The sequence below is a fragment of the Gouania willdenowi genome, chromosome 14 (genome assembly GCF_900634775.1).
Source record: "Gouania willdenowi chromosome 14, fGouWil2.1, whole genome shotgun sequence".
Taxonomy (NCBI): Eukaryota; Metazoa; Chordata; class Actinopteri; order Blenniiformes; family Gobiesocidae; genus Gouania; species Gouania willdenowi.
Genome location: NC_041057.1, coordinates 17,982,430 through 18,005,949, shown reverse-complemented (window position 1 = coordinate 18,005,949; position 23,520 = coordinate 17,982,430). Strand labels below are relative to the sequence as shown.

Below are 23,520 nucleotides of genomic sequence, written 5' to 3'. Positions count from 1 at the left end.
AGGGGGTCTGCTAGAGCAGGAAAGAAGAAGTTTCCCCATAGACATGGATGAGAACATTTGCTGAGGTTGAAGGTGAGTGAGCTGATTCTACTTCTACCGTGGAATGAACCGTCATAGCATATCATAAACAGTTAACCTCATGGTGAGCCTTTCTGTTCCCAAGTCTCAATACTTAAATTCTCAACTTACTCCAAACATGTAAGGGACTGGATCAGTGAGGAGTTGGTGATAATTGATCTAACTGTAAGTTTGAGCTTCGTACTGAACCAAAGTGTTGGACGTACCCTTTAGATCTTAACGCTCTCGGTTCCGTACACGTTGTAGCCTTCACGATACGTGGCAAAATTCTGGGTGTTTGCTGGAGGGGCCGGCTTAAAGTTCTGTGCAGTCTTTGCCAGCTTGAGTTTTTTGGTTTCTTGCCGTGACTTGTAGCAGAACTCTATCAAAGCCACGGTCATAGCCAGGCCGAGCCCTCCCACCAGAATATAGAAGACTCCTGCCACGTTGCTCAGGCTTAGTGCACTTGTCTTGTCCTGGGGAGGGTAAAAGACCATCATTAAGACTTCTTTCTACTGGCACTTTGGAGTCTGAGCTCATAAACACACACTGACCTGCTCTGTGTGCACACTGACTACACAAACCCTTTAAAGAGGTAACTAAATCTGTCTCCACACTCCTCTGAGGTACAGCTTCTTAACGTGACCTATGAGTGAGGATAAAGTGGAACAACTTCAATGTGTCTTAACTCGTCCTCTCAGGAAAAGCCTGCAGAGGTGAATGCAGAGAGATCCACTATCTGTGCTACTCTGTGCTCTCTTTACGAGGCCTGGTTTAAGAGGAAGGAGGTCATGGTCGTACAGGTCTACAGATCAATCCCTGGATTCACTACCACATCTGCTCAACTTCACCTTCAAACACAATCAAAGTGACAGGCTGTGGGAGAAGAACTCAACCGTTTTACTGCTATTTCAAACCAAACTCAAGGGGGAAATACTTTTACAATTAATATCCAAACACGAATAGATGTTTTGGAGACTTAATGGAAAAAAAAAAAAAAAAAAAAATGAATACAAATTGGAAGAAAATCTAGCCTTAAAGATCCTCACTTTGACATTTTTACAATATGATTCCACAATTGTAGGTAAAAGTTAGTTTGCACTGAAGAAATAACCTTATAACAAAAGGTTTGGATGAGAAATAGCAGTAAAATGGTTACAATTCTGTGATTTTAAACTTGCATAGTAAGAATAAAACATGTCACAATGAAATCGTTTTTCATGTCGTGACCTGTAATATAAGCTCCAGTATGTGTTAGCTTTTACAGATTATTCTTAGGGGAAAGTATATTTCCAGATAGATCAGACAAGAGCCACTATATGTGAGTGTGTGGGTTTTATGTGTCTGCATGTGGACATTTTGGGTAAAATGCAGTTGGTAATCAGTATAGAAAGACCTGCAGCGACTAACCTTACTTCCAGAGTCCTTGGTTCCACATTCACCCTTATCGTACCACCATTTGTTTTTCAGCTTGTCTAAGATGCCTTGTTCACTGAGTTTCAATACTGCAAGGTTTACAGGAGTTCTTCACGTGGGAAATAACATAAATAACATTGTAATATGTTATTTTATGTTATTCAACTGTTTTTATTCTAATTTATACTGTACAAAGCGATAGAGTAGGGTCCTGGCCAACACATCACATATAGCAAGCAACACTACGGTATGTAAATAGATGTATGCATAGATAATTATGACTTTCATGATCCATGACTGCCCTAACGTGCCAGACCCCACCTATATCGCTTTGAGTAATCGGCACACACTGATCACATGAAAAGGTTTAAAGTTGCAGAGTAAAAGCAGCAGCCACATAGCTTTCAGAAAACAGAGGCAGGAATTGCTCAGTTATTTAGTCATGGGCGGCCTTTTTGATGTGTGGCGAGGTGGATCTAACAGGAACCCTTTCCTGACTAACAGACAAACAAGCAGTCCAAGTAAATTTGTAGCTATCAAAGCCAATGTCTCACAAAGCCCCATGTTTGTACAGTAAAAAGTTGGATGTCCCTTGGAACAGCACAGGATACAAGTCAGGCTGTTTATTCTGTAGTTGAGAAATGTCTGCTGAGGGACCCTCTATACCAATTTCTTTCAGACATTACACTCTATCCTTTGACTGCTAAATTCCAAGACCTATTTTTTTTCTTTCAGAGAACAGATCCGCGTTCGTAATTCAACATGATGGAATATATTGTATTCACCACTGTGAGTCTGTTCTACCTAAAGAACACTGAGGGTGATCTGTGGCCTTCTTCTCCAGGGAGAACCTTTTGAAAGGTAAAGTTATGATGAAATATCTGACGAGTGTTGAGGTTCACCTCACTCAGGATTTCACACCAACAACATTCACTTACGCAACAAATCTTATAAACCTCAAAGACGTCATGCTGTTAGAATGTAATATCCATCAGTCCTAAGTTCGTGATCGAAAACTGGTCAATACACATTTTTAGTGATTCAGGAATTTAGCTGAATGGAGAATTTTGAATATAATCTATTTATAATTACACAAGTAGGTGGCGACAATTTCATATTTAAAGCTGCTGGGGGACGATAACTGACTTTTTTTTTTTTTTTTTTTTTTTTAACTGTATTTCACCGAAAAGTGCATCAACTACTGACATTTCTGTTTTCACAGAGTTAAAGTGGCACCAAAACAATGGCAGATATTTCGCTGATTGACGTCATATTATGAGAAAAAAAAACATAAACAAACAGAAATGGCATTAAGCGAATCACTGTGTTCCTTTTCTGCTGAAAAACCCCCCAAAACAAAACAGAAATCATGGAAAGAATGAAGCAAAAACACTTAAATATCCGAAATGTAACTTCAAGCATTCTACAGGATTCCCAATCCCACAATGCAATGCACAAATCTTTTTCGAAATGTTTGGGATGGAGTCAAAAATAACTTGTTTTTAGAATAAATACCTGATATTTAATGATCCATGAGGCCTTCACTAAGTCGTCATCTGTGTTATATAAAAACACAGATAGCTGTTATCCCCTGCAGTTTTAATTTTTAATTGCCAACCTTGAAGTTCTCTGTGAATCAGTTTAAATATAAAGCACCATCTGTTCGTAAAGTGCCCAACATAAATTAAGTTTGCTCATCAATACAAACTCACATTAACATTGTAGCAGCAACTCAACAATATCTCATTGTTATTGTCATTAATCGTTTTTTTTTTTTTTTTTTTACTTGACTTTAGTGCTGAGCTAATGATCATAATTCTGCAGTGCCACGATGCCAGTATGATGAATTACAGAAACACAAAAAACTAAAGTCGCTCTGTGAAATTCCTTATTTACATTATTGTGCAAATCTGTGTTTTTAAAATTCAACATTCTTAAATTTTCTCCCCTAATTTAATGCTTCGGATTATAAACAGGCACTGATTTTTATTCAATATCAAGTAAAGTTGTTCAAATACACCACCAGGGGGTGACTGTGGACTTTGAAATATTACACGAAAATTCAGGGTTTTTATGAAGGGCTGTTGAAATTCTGAAACTGAAAAAAAATATGAATTTTTGTTCTCATTATTATTATTAATAATGGAAAAAGTATACACTTACTGTGGCCTAATTGATGTTTGATAGATGTTATAAATGATAATGTTTCTTATTCATGTAAATACATTTATAAGCAAATGTCATTGAGAAACAAAACCCTTCATCCTTTGCTTTTTTATTATTATTATTATTATTCCTCCATTATCATGTTTTGGTGTCCTACAGACCCAATCAGAGCACGGAAACTCATTTTCATACATTAATATAATAACAAAAACAATCACGAATGTTGTAAATAAATGCTCATCCAGCCAATAGGGTTTGGTTTAGGGTGAATCAGAAACATGTTGATTGTGACTGTGAGTTATTCTATATAAAAGCAGAGTTTATTGTTTTTGTAAATGAAACTGTCTCACTTGTCGTGCATTTTTAAAATAGTGATAAATCCGTATTTGTGTTCAAATCATGGTTGTGTAAATACCAACAACTGTACGTTGTGGTACACCCTGCTGTACATATTTTGTGAAGCCTCATAACTCACGTGAAGCTTCACGGGTTTATAAAACAAATTCAACAAATCAAGATTTTTTTTTTTTTTTTTTACTGTATTACACTAACAGTGGTCAGGTGATTCTTTCACTTTCATCATAACTTTCCCTTTCAGTCTGCCTGTAAACCAGCAGCACTGATACACGGTGTTTATTACACAAACACACAAAATCACATACAGCACAACAACAATGGGCTCACTTTAACACTAATGCTCCAGACGTAAACATCTAGTGTGGAGATCTGTTTACTTAAAGTGAGCTTGTTGTGATATAATCTGATTATATAGTTTAGTTATTGATTTAGATAGAAATCCTCACATTGAATGGTCAGTGGTCATTACACACAACATATTTCCATCTCTTTGCTGAATTACCCACACATGCATTTCTGAAAGTGGGGAAAAAAAGGGCTGAGGAATGTTGCAGTCAAATCAGATATGGTTGCATTGACTGTCTTTAGTTTATCTAGCCAGGAGCTAAAATGATAAAGAAGGCCAACAGTCGGTGAGGAGGAGGAAGAGGAGGGTTGGTGTCTTTGTGTTATCCCTCTGGTGGTATCCATGTCCTGCTTACCCAGGGATGGATGACTCGAGGCGATAACAGCAAAGTGTCGCCCGCTCTCCTCCCTCACACCGTGGCCGTGATGCAAGCTGAAGAGCAGAGACAGACATGTGCCCATAGGTGGACTGGTGCTGCACCCTGCTCTCTGAAACCCAAGATCAGGGGCCTCATTTGTGGACGGTTTGTACAATGGATTTGATTCAAAGTAGAAAAATAGGAAAACGTTGAGCTGAAATTCAAAGGCCAAAAAGTCTGAATGTGTAAGAACGTGCAAACAGGCTTACTCAGCAAAAAAACCAAAACAAATTCTCGACGATTTCTCCGTTGTGGCTCGAGAAAAGTGCAACCATCAAACTTCATTTTTTGTGTAAATCATTTACATCAAAATGATTTTGTTACTCTGTGTTTGTCTCGTCCCATTAGGAAGTGTGTGTGCTACTGATCTGGACACACAGAGGACAGATCTGAAGCTACAGTTGCACAGTCTCACTTTCTGGCTTAAAGCAGCCTCACTCTGTCGCAGTAATTCTACCACAACTTCATGCTGGAATGTAAAAAAAAAAATCTAAAAGACGAGCATCAAATCAAATCCTCTTGTACAAATGGAGCCCCCGGTCGTATCTTTAACTCGACTGCTGCAGGGCTTTACCAGGTCAGGGTGGTGGAAAGACTTTGACTGGCCTTTGTTCAAGGTTAGCCAAAGGTTGGTGTCAGTCTGGCTGGATTTTGGTGAGAAGATGTTGGAAAATAAAAGTGTGGGCTGTTAGTTTTCACTCTGACATTAGAATTCTCACGTTTGCCTGCGATGCTTAGTCCCCTCAAGACAACGCTGTTCCCCCCGCCTGCCCTAAGCCCCAGGCGGCTACTTGGAGAGTGCACGTGTTCTTCTACTTGGAGGTGCTGCCTTGACGACATTAGTTTTGACATTTACGTCTGTGTGCCAATCTTTTCTCTTGGCCTGTGGCTATTAAAGACGGAGTACAGAAGAATTCTGTCTTTGATGGCCACAGGTCAAAAACAAAAACTCTGAAACTAGCTTTGTCATTATTTCATCTGAATTTTTAGTTCATCTCATTGAACTTTTGTCTAATCTATTAGCCAAGTAAAGGGTTCCCTGTTGATCAAGGTTTAGTCTACATTCGTTTTTTTATCGTTATGAATTAGCTGCTCAGTGATGCCAGCCTTGCCGATTACTCTTTTCTAGAATACCCGACTTTGGTGACATTGAGGCTGACCTTAGAGTCACCTCCCCCGCTGCCGCACTCTCCCTTGTCGTACCACCATTTGTTTTTCAATTTGTCCAAGAGTCCTTGCTCATTCAGTTTTAACACTGCCAGGTTAACAGCATTTCTTGAAACGATAAAACATAACTTGTAAGAAAATGAACAGGTCCGTGAGAAATCTAATATATATATAGGGTATTAGTAAAGAATAGTGATAAATATCAATGCTTCATAAGGGGACCACGGGAGGGACAAATTGCAGAAAGATTTCTCTACTGTAGAAGGTAAGAAGCATTTTTTTTTTTTTACAGCAAAGAAAAGGTTAATTGTTGGAGCGGTGGCATGGAGGGTTACATTACTTGTAACTGAAGTGTGCGGGATGGGGACATTCTGTCATTGTATATCAGAAACGGGAACATTCAGCATGCAGCTTAACAATCATCACAACTGACAGTCCAGCATTTTAACTAGCAAAAGAATTAAAGATGATTAACATTCGAATTAGAAGCAATGCAAAGAAAGGCACCACAGAAACCAGGAAACACTAAAGGTCCAACGAAAGGAGACGAAACACAGGGAGAGGGAGAGCAAACGGACATTCAAATGAACACTGAGCGTGATTATTGCACCAATGATAAACCCTTAAGAGAAAGAAGAACATAATAGACACAAAGAAATTACAGAAGAAAGAACAAAATAAAATAAAGGCTCGATGAGTTGATTCAGTTTTAAAAACTCATACTAGTGTTCAGAATCAAGGAGTGAAGAAGAAGAGAAATGACAAAAGGAAACATCAGGGTGGAATACTATAACACATGGCGGACATTGTTATAATATCCCACCCACCCTAATGCTGAGCCTTTGGGCGTGGCCACACCGTAGCCCTTAGAGTCCAGGTTTCCGCCCACTTTCATGGTATCACATGGCTTCCGCTGCTCTATGTACTCGTTCATAGTGGACTCAAGGAGAAAGGCAAACTTGCCCTTTGACTTCCGTACCCGGGAAACCCCGTCTGGTGTTGTCTTGGCAAACACTGAGGGTTCAGCTGATTTCATGTATGACCACATTTTCTCATAAACTGCTATTTTGGAGCGCTGCATTCAGGGGAACAGAAAGAGAAGACGAGAACAGTTTAGTTAAACATGAAATACACTCCAACTGTTTCACCAGGAGTTATGTGACAGTACTGCTGCAAATATCCAGTATTATGCAAAAAAAATACATTGTCGTTACTGTTTCATCAGTAACTTAAAGCCTTGAACATAACATATCATCTCATACAGTAGTTTCCAAACTACTTCAGTCCCGTACCTTCAGACATTTAACCTGAAGCCATGTACCCCCGACTTATGCACACTAAAAAAACACAATGTAATGTCATGTACAATGTAGCCCTACAGTGTATTTTACCTCTCCTGTTGAGGAATCATATACTGTATAATAATAATAATATCTAGAACATTTGCATTTCCTGAAGAAAATACAAGTGAGCATGCAGATGCTGGCCCTCGACACACTGCATTAGGTTATCACTGGCATTAGCTAGCATTAGCATTAGGCTAGCAATAGCGTTAACCTAGCATCATCATTAACAATGGCAGAGCAATAACTTTAACTTAGCATTAGCCGAGCATTCATATTGACCTAGTATTAGCTTTAATCTAGCATTATCATTAGCTTAGCAATAGCATTAGCCGAGCATTCATATTGACCTAGTATTAGCTTTAACCTAGCATTATCATTAGCTTAGCAATAGCATTAGCCCAGCATTAATATTGACCTAATATTAGCTTTAACCTAGCAATAGCAGTGGCCTAGCAATAGCATTGGCCTAGCAATAGCATTAGCATTAACCTAGCATTAGCTTATCAATGGCAATAACCTAACGTTCACCTAGCATTAGCTTTAACCCAGCATTAGCCTAGCAATAGTATTAGCCTAGCATTAACATTACCTGCTCCATTTATATTCTAGTTTCCAATGTTGTCAGCGTTTTAAATTTTTATTCACGTACGCCCATGACAATTTGCGTACACCTGGGGGTACCCTTACCCCACTTTGGGAACCTAGAATCTAATAAATATACTGTATACATTTTCTCAAAATTTATTGAATCATAATGAGTAATTTTATGATTTTTAAATGTTAAAGTTTCAATAAGCCTTTTCACACTCGGAAATCTTGCTCTCGTTCAGTTATTGCACATGAGGTCAAAGGTCAAGAGGGATAAACAAGGAACATTGATTCCTTTCTCCAAGGCAGAAAGGCTGAGTTAGCTGCTAAAGCTAATGCTTCACACAACCTAAAAATTCAGGTTTTTCCTGCCTTTTCAAACTGTTTCACTTATCGGCCTGTTTAGTGTCCATCTTGTGCACTTCCTTCAAATTTTTAAATTGAATTAAAATAATAGCTTAATAAAAATAATCATGGACCTGGTTAGTGAATGGTGTACCTCATGAATTTACCTTTTCAAAGTGAGAACTCATACTGTTCTTTTCACACTTGGAAATCTCGCTTGTCAATAATACATTTAATGTATAAGTGCTTTTCAAAAACTAAAAGACACTTTACAGTTGTTATAACAACGACACAAGTCAAAAAAGAAACTAACAATAATCAAGGTAAATACAGAAAAAATACATAACAATCACAAAAAAAAGTCTGTTTAAAATTGTTTCTCCAGTTGGTTTTCTAAAAGTGCTCGGATCAGCGGAAAGCTCAAGTCCCCCCTTTGTCTGACTAGAACATTGTAATCAACATAATTTCTACCATTTTGTGTATGTTTGTCAGTCCTATTCATAATTCAGTGTATTTTTCTCTTATTTTGTGTTTTTGTAGTCGTTGGTTTTATTTATTATTCTCTCTGTGTGTTTGGTGTCATTTGGTTGTTTCTTATATCATTTTGTAAGTTTTTCTGTTTTTTTTGTGTGTGTATTTTGTTGTGATCTTGTGTATTTTTGTCTCATTTACTGCATGTGTCTTTGTTGTTGTGTTGTGTGTGTTGCTGGTAATAGTAAGTATTTTTCTCTCTTAGTGGGTGTGTTTTTTTCAGTACATTTTTCTTTTATTTTGTGTGTTTTTGTTGTCAATTTGTGAGTTGCTGGTAATATTTAGTAAAAAAAAAAATAGAAAGGAGAATTTTATGAAAATGACACTATTGCACAAATTAGGAGAAAGTGTTTAATGTTGAAACCTTAACATCTCCTATCTTTTTACTGCCTGCTAGCCTTCCTTGTCATCTAACCCTCTAATTAAAGTGAAACTGTGAAAATGCAGTGTTTAAGAAGTGCTTTTCTAACTGGTAGCTCTTCAGACTAGACCGTACCTATGAAGTAGCTCACAGTTCTAGAAAGGTTGGTGACCCCTGACCTCGTCACTTTGATTTTTAGCTCTTTAGTTTCAAGTGGGCACTATTTTCACACATTATTTGGGTTTAGCAATGCAAAGAGTTTAGATGTATCATTGGCTACAACTCTGAATCTATGGTTTGTCAAAAACATACACACACACGGGATGAATCAGTAGTGTCATAACACGACTGGTTCTGCTGGAGATTTATTCCTGTAGTTGATGCTTGTTTTTGAGAAGTTTTTGTGTTTTTTCACAAGAATTTCATATTTTGATGAACGCAACGAGATGATTATTGTTGTAACTGGCGCTTTATAAGTCAAGTTGATTTGAACAGGTTGGTTGTGCCATTTCTGCTCACAGTGAGCACTGACCACTTTGCTCCTCGTGGAAACAAAGTAGAGTTCTACATTGTTACCAACAGTCTAAGAACCTGGCAGCACAGCAGACGTAAGCTGGAGGTCATGTTATGGATCAATGTTAATGGATAGCAATGTCCTCTTCCTCCTCAGTGCACACCAACAGGTAGGTCAAAGCATGGTGCTTAAAAAAATAAAAATAAAAAAAAAATCCTCCAGATATGTGCTCTATGGCACTTCTGGTTTAACTTTAAAATCCACAAAACAAACATGACAGCTAGGGATGTAACGATGAATCGTGAGGCAGTTAAAAATCGATTCAAAGGTGTCACGGTTCACATCGATACTCTGACATTGAAATTGCAGTACTTAAGAGAAAATTAAACATATATATATATATATATATATATATTTGTTTTGTTATCTTTTTACAGCAAAGGGCACTATCTATTTAAAATTTGAAAGTCAGGAAGCACCACCGTGTTTTAAATCAGAAGTGTGGAAGCAATTTGGCTTCCCCAAGACAAAATGAAAAAAGTGAGAAAGAAAGAACATGTGAAATCCAAGGTAAGAGGAGCACAGAGAGGAAAAGGAGGAACAAGAGAGAGAATAAAAGCCATATATTTATATAATTTCTTTGATATGGGATTTGTTTTAAAATCCAATTGTTAAGGCACAAAATACATATTCAGTTGCACTTTTAAAAAGAAAAGGAACTATTATGCAGTTTTGCATAGTTTACTGTAGAGCCAGAATTTAAATTAATAGGCTTCTTCATTTGTTTTATTTATTTCATTCAGGATTTATTTTTAATTAAATTGCATTGTTTTGCATAGTTTATCAACGGATTCCTTTGACAATGAAAGATAAAAGAAAACAGTACAGTATTTTTATTTTGGAAGAAAAAAAAAAGGATATTTTTCAGCCATCATTTGTCTACAGTGTCATTTTGTAAAATAAATTGTGAGAGAATCGTATCGGGAACCCAGTATCGTGACTCAGATCATACAGGGAGTTGAGTAAATGACATCCCTAATGACAGCTGATCAGCTCTTTCCTGTCAAACCTACGATTACATGTTTGAATATTCAAATTTTTTTCAAACGGCTTTTTTGAAAATCTGTTTTGACCGGTAGGAATGTATTTTGTATTACATTTGTCAAACTGTAAAGTGCAAGACCCTATAACAGAATATTTGTGACAATCTTGACTACAGGTTAGTTCGCCTTCAGCCGTACAACCCGAGAATAGCTTTGTGTTTGTAATTTGAGGATGTGTGTGTGCGCGGTGCTAAGTCAGTGTGTGCTGTGCCTATTTCTCTCAGTGCAGTAAAAATAGAGCCTTTTGTGTTTGGATTGCTCATATCGCCACTCAAACCTCGGCAGATTTCACCTTATCTTTACATTTCAGTGCAGTCTCGTCAAGATTGCCATCAAGAAAAACTGGCGTAAAAAAAGATGGGGTCTACTATTTGTTATATTGGGTGTCACTTTGCATTATCTTCTGCTTTCAGAGGAAGGGACCTCTGTCTTGGAACCCTTTGACCTGCTTACATGGAAGGTGTGAGCTTCACCTTTGTGCCACTGAGCTGCCAGATGGAGCAGCTACAGACAGGAATAAAAGCAAAGTCCTGCTTTGACACTCAGCGCGCTGCTAAAAATGGCCAGTGAGAGTCTGATCATTGGGGAGCAGTCACTCACAGCTGTCTACAATAGTGGGGGGATCAAGAGGCTCTTTTATACAGGTTTAATAGAACCTCTAAAAGAAACTTTGAGCTGAAACTTTTATGTCACATAGACCTCAGGAAGTTAAAACAACTGCATACATCTGAATAAGATAAATTACAAGGTGCAATATATGATGAGATATGTCAGTGTTTTATTATTATTAGCAATAACTTAGATATCAGGCTACACACTTTACCAAATAGAGATAAGTGTAGTATATTTGTACACATCTTTGGAATAGTCGGTATGCCAGGATCAATAGTTTTGCATTGGTTCATTCATTTACATCAATCAATCAGAATGGTTAACTTCTTTTTTTTTTTTACTTTTAGTTTATAAATCTTCTTTCTCATGATTTTTTTCTGCATTAAAATGACGTATCTTCCCTTTCCTTTTGGACTGAAGCCTTCACTCATTAGCAAGTTGTAAAGTATCTTCTTGAATATATGATTCATATTTGTTTTTCTGTTGTTGTATCACAGGCCATGGCTGACTGATCACTTTTCCCTACGGTTACTTGTTTGTTTATCGAAGCTGATGCTGGAAAATGATGTCCCTGTGACTGGTTTTAAGCCGATGGTTTGGCCAGTAATCATGTGACTCAGTCCTGCATCACATCAAAGCAAAGTAAATAAAAACATCACAGCAAACTGTCAGCTTGATGCCGTGTACATCTACATAAATAATGCACAGCAGATGTAATGGATTGTGGGCTCAGGCTACACAGTGAATCATTCTTGACATATGCACAATCTCAGTTCAGCCGAGTATTCATGTAAACACTGTTAACGTGACAATAATAGCGGATGACAGGCCCTGACCATAGTGTGAAACCAGGCGCTCTTTTCTGGGTTACATGAAAACATGACGCGTGATTGTCGGGAGGAAGTTGGTCATCTGTGAAACGCCTTGTACTGTCAGACTGAGGAAAGTTAGCGCTACGGCAGGCTCAACAACACTAATCATTGCCATGAATGCTGGCTGATTAATCACTGCGGTAGCCACAACAAACATGATGGTCATGTCCTCTGGTTGACGGGGAATTTGGGTTCACTGCCCCATCAATCTACAGCGTAAAAAAGGTGTTTGATTATCTGCCCACTGCTGACAGAGCTGAGGATGACCCATTAGCATCTGTCGACCCAAAACAGTGACACCCGGTCACACGAGGCGTCTGCTGTCTCATCCAAATGTACGCAACATCACAAAGCTTTGCATGGTGCGGTTTGTAGTCTAGTTTATGATCACCGAAACTAAATTCATGATGCAGACCAAAACCAAAGCAAATATTGTTAAGCAGGACAGCACCACATTTGTAAAAAAATAGGGAATGAAATAAATATTTGCTTATTATTCATTCTAATTATGTTATGATGTAGGATTTTGCTAACAAACAGGCTGGTTGTAAAGGTGTTATTCATCAGCTTTAAAGCTTAGAACTTTCAGTGGGTATTTACTACAAACCTACAATCAAAAACTGTACATTTTTCAGTTACAATTATGTTTTCAATTACCTATGTTTAACTACAATTCAATTATGATTACAGTGAACAGCATTTTTTCCAATTACAATTATTTTTTATCCTCAGTCAATTACAATTATGTCCTCAATTACTAAAGTTCAAATACAATTACTGAGTCTAAAATAAATAACCTAATAAAAGTTAAAAGCTTAGTGTCTCTTATGATAACAGGTCCTACATTAGCTGTAAAACACACAAAAAAACAAATATCTATCATCTAATTTCTTTCCTATCTATTGGTTACCTTGTTATGCTTCCTAATCAATGACAATATAGGTTTAATATTTTAGTTTTGGGCGTCTGAGACTTTTTCGTGTCAGTAAATACTCTAGATTTAAATGTTTCTAAAATGGTGAAACGTGGGAAAGCTTGATATGAAACATTGTAATAATTGTATAATAATTAACTACATATGTGTAGAACTGTACATACAACTGTAACTTGGTTCCCTAGTTTTGTGTTAAATTATAATTGACAATTTTTTTATAGAATTACAATTACAAAGTCAATTATCTAAACTCAATTACAATAACGAAAGCAACAGATTTTTGAAATTACAATTATAATTACACCATAATTGTAATTAATTATCAATGAGGCGATTACAGTTATATTGTATTCAACCCAACCCTTGCTACAATCCCAATTATTGAAAATATAAACCACTGACTGATGAGTCATGATAAAGTAAGACCAAACAACTGTTTTAATCAGCTGCTAAATTTGTTTTCAATTCCATTTCAATTCAACTTTATTTATAGAGCGCAAATTACAACAATACTCATCTCGCTGCGTCGATCAAAACATGCAATTCTTGGGAAAAAACCCAACAATTCTACATGAACGAGCATCAGCTACAATGGGGGGAAATCTCTAGCAGAACCAGTTTTGAAGAATGAAAGTTTCTAACGTTGCCTCACTGTGAGAAGAGCAGAGTTTACATGTTCTCCCTTGATCTTAATTTCCCTTAGACTTAGGTTGAATGATTCTGAAACTGTGATAGTGTCCATGATGTGCAGTTCATGGACAAACTGGATAAAGTGGAGATCAGAACTATGCTGACTCATTAATCACAACATCTTCATTAATCTAAAGCTATCATGTGACAGCATTTGATAAAAGTCAAAACACAAGTTTTTTTTGAAAATGTAATTAAGTATTTATGTATTCACACTTCACATCTGGCTAAAGAGAGAAGCACATACAGTAAATATGACAAATTCTAATGAAAGACGTTTCTGACATCATATTAATTAAATTCAGATGTTTGTGTGATGTAAATGAAGTGTCGTACCCTCTTTGATGATTGCTCTAAGTCAGATGTACTCATGGCTTCTTCTATTAATTTGTTTTTATAAAAACGTCCTATTTATTGTGGCGTTGCTCAGAAACGCTCGGGAAGGATCGACAGAGATTTTTTGTGATGAAGTCACTCCACATCCTTCATTGAATTGCTTCATACCAAACACATAGAAACTCAAACCTGTACCAACACTTCTTATATTCAGATGTTTGATCAGGAAGCAACTTAAAACTGTGAACCCCAATAAATGTGTTGCATAACTTACGCCTCACTTTCTTCAGCTTTATCGGAATTTACATCCAGAAGATGGAAACCTTTCTTGGTTAATCTGCATTACATCACTTTGTCCCAGAACTCAAAGAAAACAGGGTTTGTGGTTTGTGTTTTTGGACAATTAAAGTAATGCAGAGTGACTCATACTAGGCTTCATTAATCGTTATCTTTGTATTATTATGTATATTGTTATTTATCCAAAGTCTCTACAGCAACTCATTGAGAGGGCAACATCTTGTTTGTTTTATTGATTCTACGAGGACTAAAAATCAGTGTAATAAGGTTTATTGCTGTTAAGTTTTAAACATGTCCTAGTTTGGAAAGCATGGTGACGAATTAAACAATAACCAGAGAAGAAGTTTATACAAATAACTTTATCATACACTGTAAACAGCGTTAGATCTCCTGTGAAAGATGAAGCCCAAAGCTTTGTTTCATCTATAGGTTTCCTCCCTGTAGAACTCAGAAAAAAGACCAAAGAGTCGACTTCCAACGAAACTACAAAGAAAAGCTGACAAAGTGAATGAGACGAGGCCTCTTCTGAAAGACCGCAGCAAATTAGCGTTCAAATTTCACTCTGTCCTTTTTCTGAGATTTCAATTAAAGCTTTAAACGTGTCGGCCCAAGAAATCTGATAATCGGACCGAGTGTCGCTTCATTTCAAGTCCTCCCTAATGAGAATGACCCAAACATGAGTTTTAGGCAGAGTCTGAATCTGTATGATATGCACGTGATATTATCAAAGGTTATGAATCTAACCCAAGACTGGCATCTTCCTCTGACAAAACTGTCTGAGTTACAAACAAGTTTTGTTGAAAACATAAATCTCTGTATAAGCCTCACTCTTTAAGCAAATGTATCAGTTTCATGGCTGGAATGTTTTAGTCACAAAAGTTGTTAGCGGTTTAAAGTTTTTATTTTGATCAAGAAAAACAAGTTAAAGCAGAACTAAGTAACTTGCGCTTAGCGCTCCGCCTAAAGGTCCCTTTTGGTTATGTCACTGTCGTAAACACTCCTCACCCTCCGCCTCCTGCCCCTCCCCACAGCTACATGCGCACCTTTGCTCTCCCAAGACGGTAGCAACCGATCACTGATACAACAGTGACACTAAGGGTTTCACACACATAGTCCCATGTGACCAGTGTGAGGAAGAGAGACAAGTAAAATAAATGAATGATGTGGGAGTAATACGGAAGGGAGTGTGGACATGTGTGTGATGTGTTTGTGTGTGTGCTGATCAAAGCGGCTCTGAAAAATGGATGAATGGATGGATATTTGTGTGTGTGCTACCTGATGGAGCGCTGGGTTGAGAGTGTGTGTGTGCCTATTGCCGCGACGACGGTACGTAATTGCTGTGTGATTGCTGCAGAGCTGTCACTGATGGAGTTGCTCTGTTCCTCAGACAAAGGTCTTCTCTGCCTTGTTTTTTACTGGCTCTGCCATGAGTCAATTTGTAGACAACTGTGTGCAGCCACTGGGCTGGTCACAATCTAGCATCAGTTTGTATTGGGCTGCCGTAAAGCAGTACGTCTTGCCACCGGGTCGGAGGCAGGAAAATTGCAAGTGCTGTTTTCTGGCCAGAGACGACAGAAAGAGATAAAAGACCCCCCCAATCACCCCATAAACACTTGTATTACCCTCACAGGGACTACGAGAAGGATTTATTAAGGCGAAAAAGTTACTTAGTTCTGCTTTAAGGCTGAAAACTCATTTCCAAAGCCCTGACTGAAATAACATTAGAAATGAATAAAACCAACCAATCAATCAATCAGCTTGAACTTTTTTTCTTACAAATATGTCACAATCTATCCATCCAAAGCAGGCCACGAACTAACACACTATGCTTATACAGACATTCTATTCCAGTGAATCCTGCAAACAGTTTATGGATGCTGGCAATGAACCAGAATTTAGTTGATAAATGTTACATTTTTGAAATGTATTAAGATTTCACGCCTGCTGCCTTAGCATGTAAAGCTAATCAGCAGCTAACACCTGGCCGTCAGACGTAATAAATAAATACACAAAATGGTCCCTACGAATCAGCTGAATGTTTTGTAATTCACCATGCATGTGCTAAATGATCTATTAAGATCTTCTCCTTCCACTATTTTGAGTGATCTGCGCTGTGTATATTTGTAGTACATCAAAAAAAAAAAAAAAATCTATTGGTGTGCTAGGTTTTGCAAAATGCAAAATACAACTTTCATGAACTGTATGCAGTTGTTTTTAAAATTTGGCGCAATTTATGACAAGGTTGTGCTGCTTGTTCAGATTTTGGTCCCATCTTGTTTCAGAGTGTGTTAACATAGTAAAAAGGAAAATGTGTTACTGTATGTGTTAGACTTGACAAAATCATTTGAAACATATTCTTTTGAATCTGTGAAGGCCTTTATGCTTTGGATGCCACGAGCTGCCACCGGCCCTTTGTCTGGTGAAAACACAGATGTTTAAAAACCTGTTTGTGCCACTGGTGAAAACTAGCACCGGACTCTGCCACAGACTTAAAACACCATCCCAACCTTGAGAAAACTTTCTTAGACGATGGTCCCGCAAAGGTATGCCGTGCATCCTCCAACGAGCACAGCCCCAACACATCTCTATACCACACCTCATTTTCATTTATTTGAGCATGCAGGCGGCGCTGATGGCATAGCGCAGCACAAAGAGCCAATTGACACTCACCCTAAAGAACTCCTTAGTGGAGCCTGAGTCTAACGTTCCATAGGCGATCTCTGTCTGCTTGGCCAGATCCTCTGCACTCTCGATTGGAGACACCATCCTCTCCACGGTGAGGAAGGCAGCCAGATTGGCTGTGTAGGAAGAGATGATGATGAGGGTGAAGAACCACCACACTCCTCCGACGATACGACCAGACAGAGACCTGGAAAGAAGAAGGAGAAGGTGGAGGAGACAGAGGGACAGAAAGCAGCAAAGTAAAATGAAAGCGATACATGAGAGATGGGTGAATCATTTCCTATGGAGGATAATAAGATCAGCACCATCGTCGCTCAGTCCCCACTATTTAGAATATCTATTTAAGTCATTCGGTGATGACTGTAAAACGTTTCCCATCTCTGGTGATAGGTTGCACAGGCTTGCATAAGATGATTTAATGGACGTATCATTAACTCAATGTACCGCCTCTACACCTCAGCAGGTCTTTGAGAGTAATAATACGCCTCATTGCCTCAGTAACAGAGCCCACATTTAGTTTTTGGAAATATTTCACATGAGTATTCATCCCAGATTGGTCAAACTGGCCAGACCAGCAGCAGCCTGAGAATAAAGCCAGCATGTGTTGCACTGAAACACTAAGATCTGATTTAGACAAATGTTATGGCTAAGTAAATGTTTCTATGGCTGTGAGCAGATACTTGTGCACAGTGCTATGGTTTTTAATGCATCAGGCAGAAGAGTCCAACCTACTGCATGAACTGATTTGTAACGTTGATGAAAATAAATACAGTAGAAGGGTTTGTGACCTGAGGGCCCCTGTCATGTGCCATGCAAATGCAAAGCCAATGTTGCAGACTCATGTTTAGGTATTTGTTGATTTAAAACTATGAGGAGAGGCATTTTGAACGCGGGCCAGGTTTAGGCTGCATTTGCAAATGGATTTAACTCCATTGTTTACACAAATATTCCTGTCTGATCAGACTTGTTTTTGAGATTATCTTCGCCGAGGTGGTTACGTTTTTGCCAGTATTGTTTATTAGTTTGTCTATAGTCTGATTAAAAAACTAGCAGATGGATTTTGATGAAATTTGAAAAAAGGAAGAACTGATTTAATCTTGGGAATCATCTGGATCAATGTACTAATCCCTATGTTCAGCTGTTAGAGCTGGTTCTACAACACTGACTTTGCACTAATCATAGGTCAGTGGTTTCCAACCTTTTTGTGACCTTATTTAGATATCATAAATGTCCGGCGACCCCAGAGGCATTTTTTTCTAGAATTAGTTTTTGATCATGTTTATTAAAGTGTGTTTAAAATACGGAGTAGCTGGGATTAATGCACAAGTACACCGCCTCAGATATTTTTAAACTCTGCATTTTATTTGAACTGGATTTACATTTGAGAAAGTTTAAGTATATAATACAATTATTTTGATATTTATTGTGTGTGATGTGTATTTGAAAAATAATAATAATTCAAAAAATTTTAAAAGTAAAATTTAAAATTTTTTTTTTCTTTTTTTGCCAATTACTACACATTTTCAGGCGACCCCACATGGGATCCCAACCCCAAGGTTGAAAAACACTGTCATGGGTTCTGTTTAACTTTTCATTTTCACACAACAGCACAGACACTGCTAGGAATTTTCTTCTAAGCCTTTAAAGCAGACAAAGGCAACTGGTGGGCCCGGGGGCCACATATGGCCCTCAGTCTAATTTTGTGCGGCCCCCAAAACAAATCCACAAAAAATGTATTTCAAGAAGTTGTAAGGAATATAAAACCCAATATAATACACAAGATATCTCCTAAAACACACAAATCGACAGCAAAATGCACAAAGTACACACATTAAAAAAAAAAAAAAAAAGAATTACAATGACAAATACAACAACCACTTAAATAATCAAAACTACAAAAACACAAAAAGCATTAACACATTACTGAATAGCTCGAAAAACACACTGTCAACACAATTACAGTAAATGACAACAAAAATACAGAAAGTGACCCACAAAAACGCACAAATACACAACATAAAGGCAGAAAATGACACAAAAAACAAAACACACCTAATGACTCCAAGAACGTACAAAACTGACAAAACCACAGATCAGTCATTATTCTAAATACTGAAATAAATGTTAATAATGTGGCCCTCGGATCAGATACGATCACATTTTGTGGCCCCCGCTGTGATAGAGTTGCACATCCCTGCTTTAAATTGTGAATGATCATGGTACCATGATCAGGGTCACTGACCCCCGATAACTGCCAATATCTGTTGCTCTTGTAATAATAGTAAATACTAGTAATTTTATTAGAGCCCCAGTAAATAAAGGAAAATGCACTCAGGTGTTGAGTAAAGGGAAGATTTAGCGCCACACACTACAACCTCCTAATAATAGTTTTATTAGGATTCCACCTGCACAGTCTCTAGTAAAACATGAAGTGATTGTTTTGTTGTAAATGGGGTTTACATTTGGTTATTTTAAGGCAAATACATTTACACACTGTGTATAGTAAAATATCTGGGTCACTTCTAATTCTTGTAAAAAGAGGCTGTGAGGATTCAAACTGCTCCATCACACCAACAAACATCCTCTCCAGTCGTTTCACATCAGCCTACAGCCATCAGCTTCACACTGATGCCAAACAGTTCACCTCCTAATTTAAAAATATTATGTCATCATTCCCTCGACTGCCATTCTGATCTTGCACAATCACACATTCTCTGAAGGCCCTGCACTCAGTTTAACTCGCATCCCTCATTTGGAATGAGGATCTATTTCACTTGCACTGCAATGCAGAGGAGCTACAGTGGGCAGACAGACTGAGAATGTTCTCTGCAGGAAATGAGAAACCTGTAATCTGCAAAGAATACTTACTGAATCTCAAAATCTATATTTCATTTTTTTTCTTCTTCTGGTAAGTCTAATGTTATGCAAAAACATGAAGACAAACCAGTACAGATAATATGACGAAACCATTGTTATGGAAACAAATGATCATATTTGCAACTAGGAAAAGGGGCTGAAGCTCAGTCAAACCTCCTTTGGCATGAGTAGCATTTTAAACTAAGCTCTTCTAGAGGCTACGTAACAGTCACACATATTCAGGGGTGACTGCAGGTCCATTTAGTTTCTGCAGTAACAGTTGCTTTATTTAAATGCAAGTCACTCACTTTTTTTTAGTGAGATTGAATTTTGTTTTCCTATAGGAGCCAAACATGGCACCACTAAGAACACTATAGGAAAATCATTATTTACGTGTTTGAAAATTCATGAACACATTATTTCTGCTTAAATACTGGCAACTTACCAGCAATAGCTTGGCACGTTTTACGTCAATGCCAAGGAGAAATATTTAAAGGTGCAGTCTGCAACGCTTATAAAAGTGACTTTTTGTCATATTTGCTAAAGCTGTCACTATGTAAGGACAGCTTTACATGAAACTAGTAGTTTGTGTGAAAAAAACAGACTCATTGAATCCCCCCTGCTGCTCCTGCAGCCTTTGTCAGATTACCACAATGCACCGTGACCGAGCAATAAGAACCAATCAGAGCCTTGATTGTGTTTGATGGGCTGTCTGACAGCTGTTGCTCACAGGCCCCGCCCCTTTCCGGTGGCTGGAGCGCCATCTTTTTTACAGTGTATGCGCTTGATTTACATTATGTTTGATTTGTAATTGTTACACTAGAACTCTGTAGTGCATGTGTTGTTTGTGTGTGCACGCAGCAGCCTCCGTTTGGGCTACTGTAAGTGACACTGTGTTGCTGCTGCTGCTGCTAAGGTGTGTGCATATTGAGAGAGAGAAGCGCTGCAGTAATATGCTTTTAACAGAGTCATATTACTGTGATGTTGCTGTTGGGCTAACGTTAGCTTGTTAGCTCCTCTGAGGGAGGGACTTTGGAAAGTTTGGAGGCAGGGCAAGAGAGCAGCGGGGAGAGAGGGATCTGAAAGTTGCGGACTGCGCCTTTAAGCTGTGGCTCAATGCAGTGTTTTTATTGATTTCCACACACACAAGTTGGTTTAAACACAGCTCAGCCAACTGTAATATCAAAATGCATGGAAGCAGTGATTAAAGGAACCCAAGAAATGCATTTCTTCCTTCAGTGAATACATTGGCCTGGAAACTCGTGGTCTGTGTAAAAGCTACAGTATGTAGACCTGCTGAGCCACAGTCATTGTCTCAGCAGCTCTGCTTGAGAAGCTAAGTGCACTTTGGGAGCAAAGAGAAAGACTCCCTATTTGCTGCCTAATTGATTGTATGGCCACAGATTTATCATTGACCAAGAAAGCTGAAAATCCCTTTGAAGACGTGTTTGCCCTGGTTTGAAGCAGCACAAGCAAAAAGCAACACTTTTAGGAAAAGCCACAGCTGAGAAATTCGAAGAACTGATACTTTTCAATAACCTGATTGAAAGCAAAGCCTTTTGAAAGCAGAAAAATAAAATAAAATAAATCTCATGCACGACTTAGACCTTTTGAAATCTGCAAAAGGTTTATTTCAATAACATTTCTACTACTAAAGGGTTCTTCATTACAAAATGTATCCCACCCCAGCTCCTCTGTGACAGTTTAAAATCCAAAAAGAAACATTAATGTCTGCAGAAGTTATAACATTACAACATGGCAGGGTTGGGGTCAATTATAATTGTAATCGCGTAATTAATTATTAAATACAATTATGATGTGATTATTATTATAATTGTAATTTTAAAAATCTGCTGTCGTAATCGTAATGAAATTGTAATTGAGTTTAGATAATTGAATAGATGATTGTATTTGTAATTGCCATAAAAATTCTATAAAAACTTGTCAATAATAATTTAACACAAAACCGGGGAACCACGTTAGTTTATGCACAGTTCTACACATATGTAGTTACCAATATTATAATGTTTCATATCAAGCTTTTCCATATTTCACCATTTAAAAAAATTGAAATCGAGGGGTATACTGCCACAAAAAAGCCTCAGATGTCCACACCAAAAAATTTAAAACCTATATTTTCATTGATTAGGAAGCCTATCAATGTAACCAATAGATAGGAAATTATTTAGATGATGGATATCAGTTATTAATGTATTTTACAGCAGATTTAGGACCAGTTATCATAAGAGATGCTAACACAAGAAGAAGGTTGACCTTTATTAGGTTATTTATTTCAGGCTCAGTAATTGTGATTAATTGTAATTGAATTTTAGTAACTGAGAACATAATTGTAATTGACTTTCTGAGGATAAAAAAATATTGTAATTTAATTGTAAAAGGAAAATATTCTGGTCACTGTAATCGTAATTTAATTGTAATTTAACATGGGTAATTTAACATGGGTAATTGAAAATGTGTTTGTAACTGAAAAATGTAATTGACCCCAACCCTGCATGGGTAAATGAAAATGGTCATAGCAAGATGATCACACTGAGAAAACCAAATGGATGATGATGTTTTTCTTCTGCACAAAATGATTATATGCACCAGTTTGATGAGCGTAAAATGGGACATGCAGCAAAAACACGGTAGCCCTCCAAGATCCATGAGGGTGTGAGGGAGATACAGTGAATGAGATGTAATGACCCCTGTGCATTTTACAGCCCTCAGCATGGTGGATATAAGTTATTTTGTGGATGCAAAGCATCAGTTCTAATATGCAACTACAAAAGGCACGTATGCACAGACGATAAGGGCGTCATGCTTGGAGCGAGAGACGGAGGAAAGGAGTGGTGAAGATGGAACATAAGGCAGGTGAAGAGGAGTTACAGCAGAGCTCCAAATAACCTATATGCACCAGTGCAGGATGAAAATGCATGTGTGGGACTATAAAATGCAGAGATGACGGATGCTGGTGGTGGATAGTGAACAAAACCAACCTTGGTGAGATATCGCATCCTTGCTGCATGAAGGCACCCAGGGAGAACCACAGGCTATTAAATATCCCAAAGTCGTTGGGGGGGTCAGGGGGGCTCTGAGGGTCTTTGGCCTCATCGTTCTCGTCCAAATGCCACTCATATGGGCTGAAACGGCTCACCAGGAAAAGCACCACACTCACGCCAATGTAGGCAAAAACTATACACATCCAAATCTCGTAGGCCAGCGGGTCCAGGAAGGAAAACACCCCAGGTTTAGACTTTTGAGGCTTCTTAATCATAATGGAGATCCCCAAGCTCATGAAGGGTTTGGAGAAGTCTATGACCTCTTCTCTCACCAGCGTTATGGTGAGCGGAGCCACAGCTATGTCAGCTCTCTGTGGAAATGGGAACAAGTGCACCAAGGGTTAGTCTCATGATGAAATAACAAAAGATGCATTTAATAATTGACCTAAAATCCTATATCAGGGGTGTCATACAGGGGGCCTAACACACAGATGTTTGATTTCAAGTGGGTCGAGCAGTAATTC

General features: G+C 38.0%; 1 protein-coding gene across 7 annotated transcripts in view; it reads right to left on the bottom strand.

Moving 5' to 3' along the window:
* gria3a (glutamate receptor, ionotropic, AMPA 3a) overlaps positions 1-23,520 on the bottom strand; it is a 100,810-nt gene that overhangs the window by 4,163 nt on the left and 73,127 nt on the right. The window contains exons 11-16 of one of the 7 annotated variants that reach the window (XR_003675516.1): positions 22,994-23,367; positions 17,127-17,325; positions 6,755-7,002; positions 5,921-6,035; positions 1,468-1,582; positions 400-533 (exon numbers count right to left, since the gene is read on the bottom strand). Coding sequence is in view for 5 of the 7 variants with exons in the window: in XM_028467130.1 (XP_028322931.1) it covers positions 288-533; positions 1,468-1,582; positions 6,755-7,002; positions 17,127-17,325; positions 22,994-23,367 (1,182 nt within the window). In the remaining 2 variants the exon portion in view is untranslated. Of the gene's footprint in view, positions 1-284; positions 534-553; positions 1,583-5,920; positions 6,037-6,754; positions 7,003-17,126; positions 17,326-22,993; positions 23,368-23,520 lie in introns of those variants that run through there. The other 6 variants (XM_028467130.1, XM_028467129.1, XR_003675517.1 and 3 more) reach the window with 6 other exon arrangements.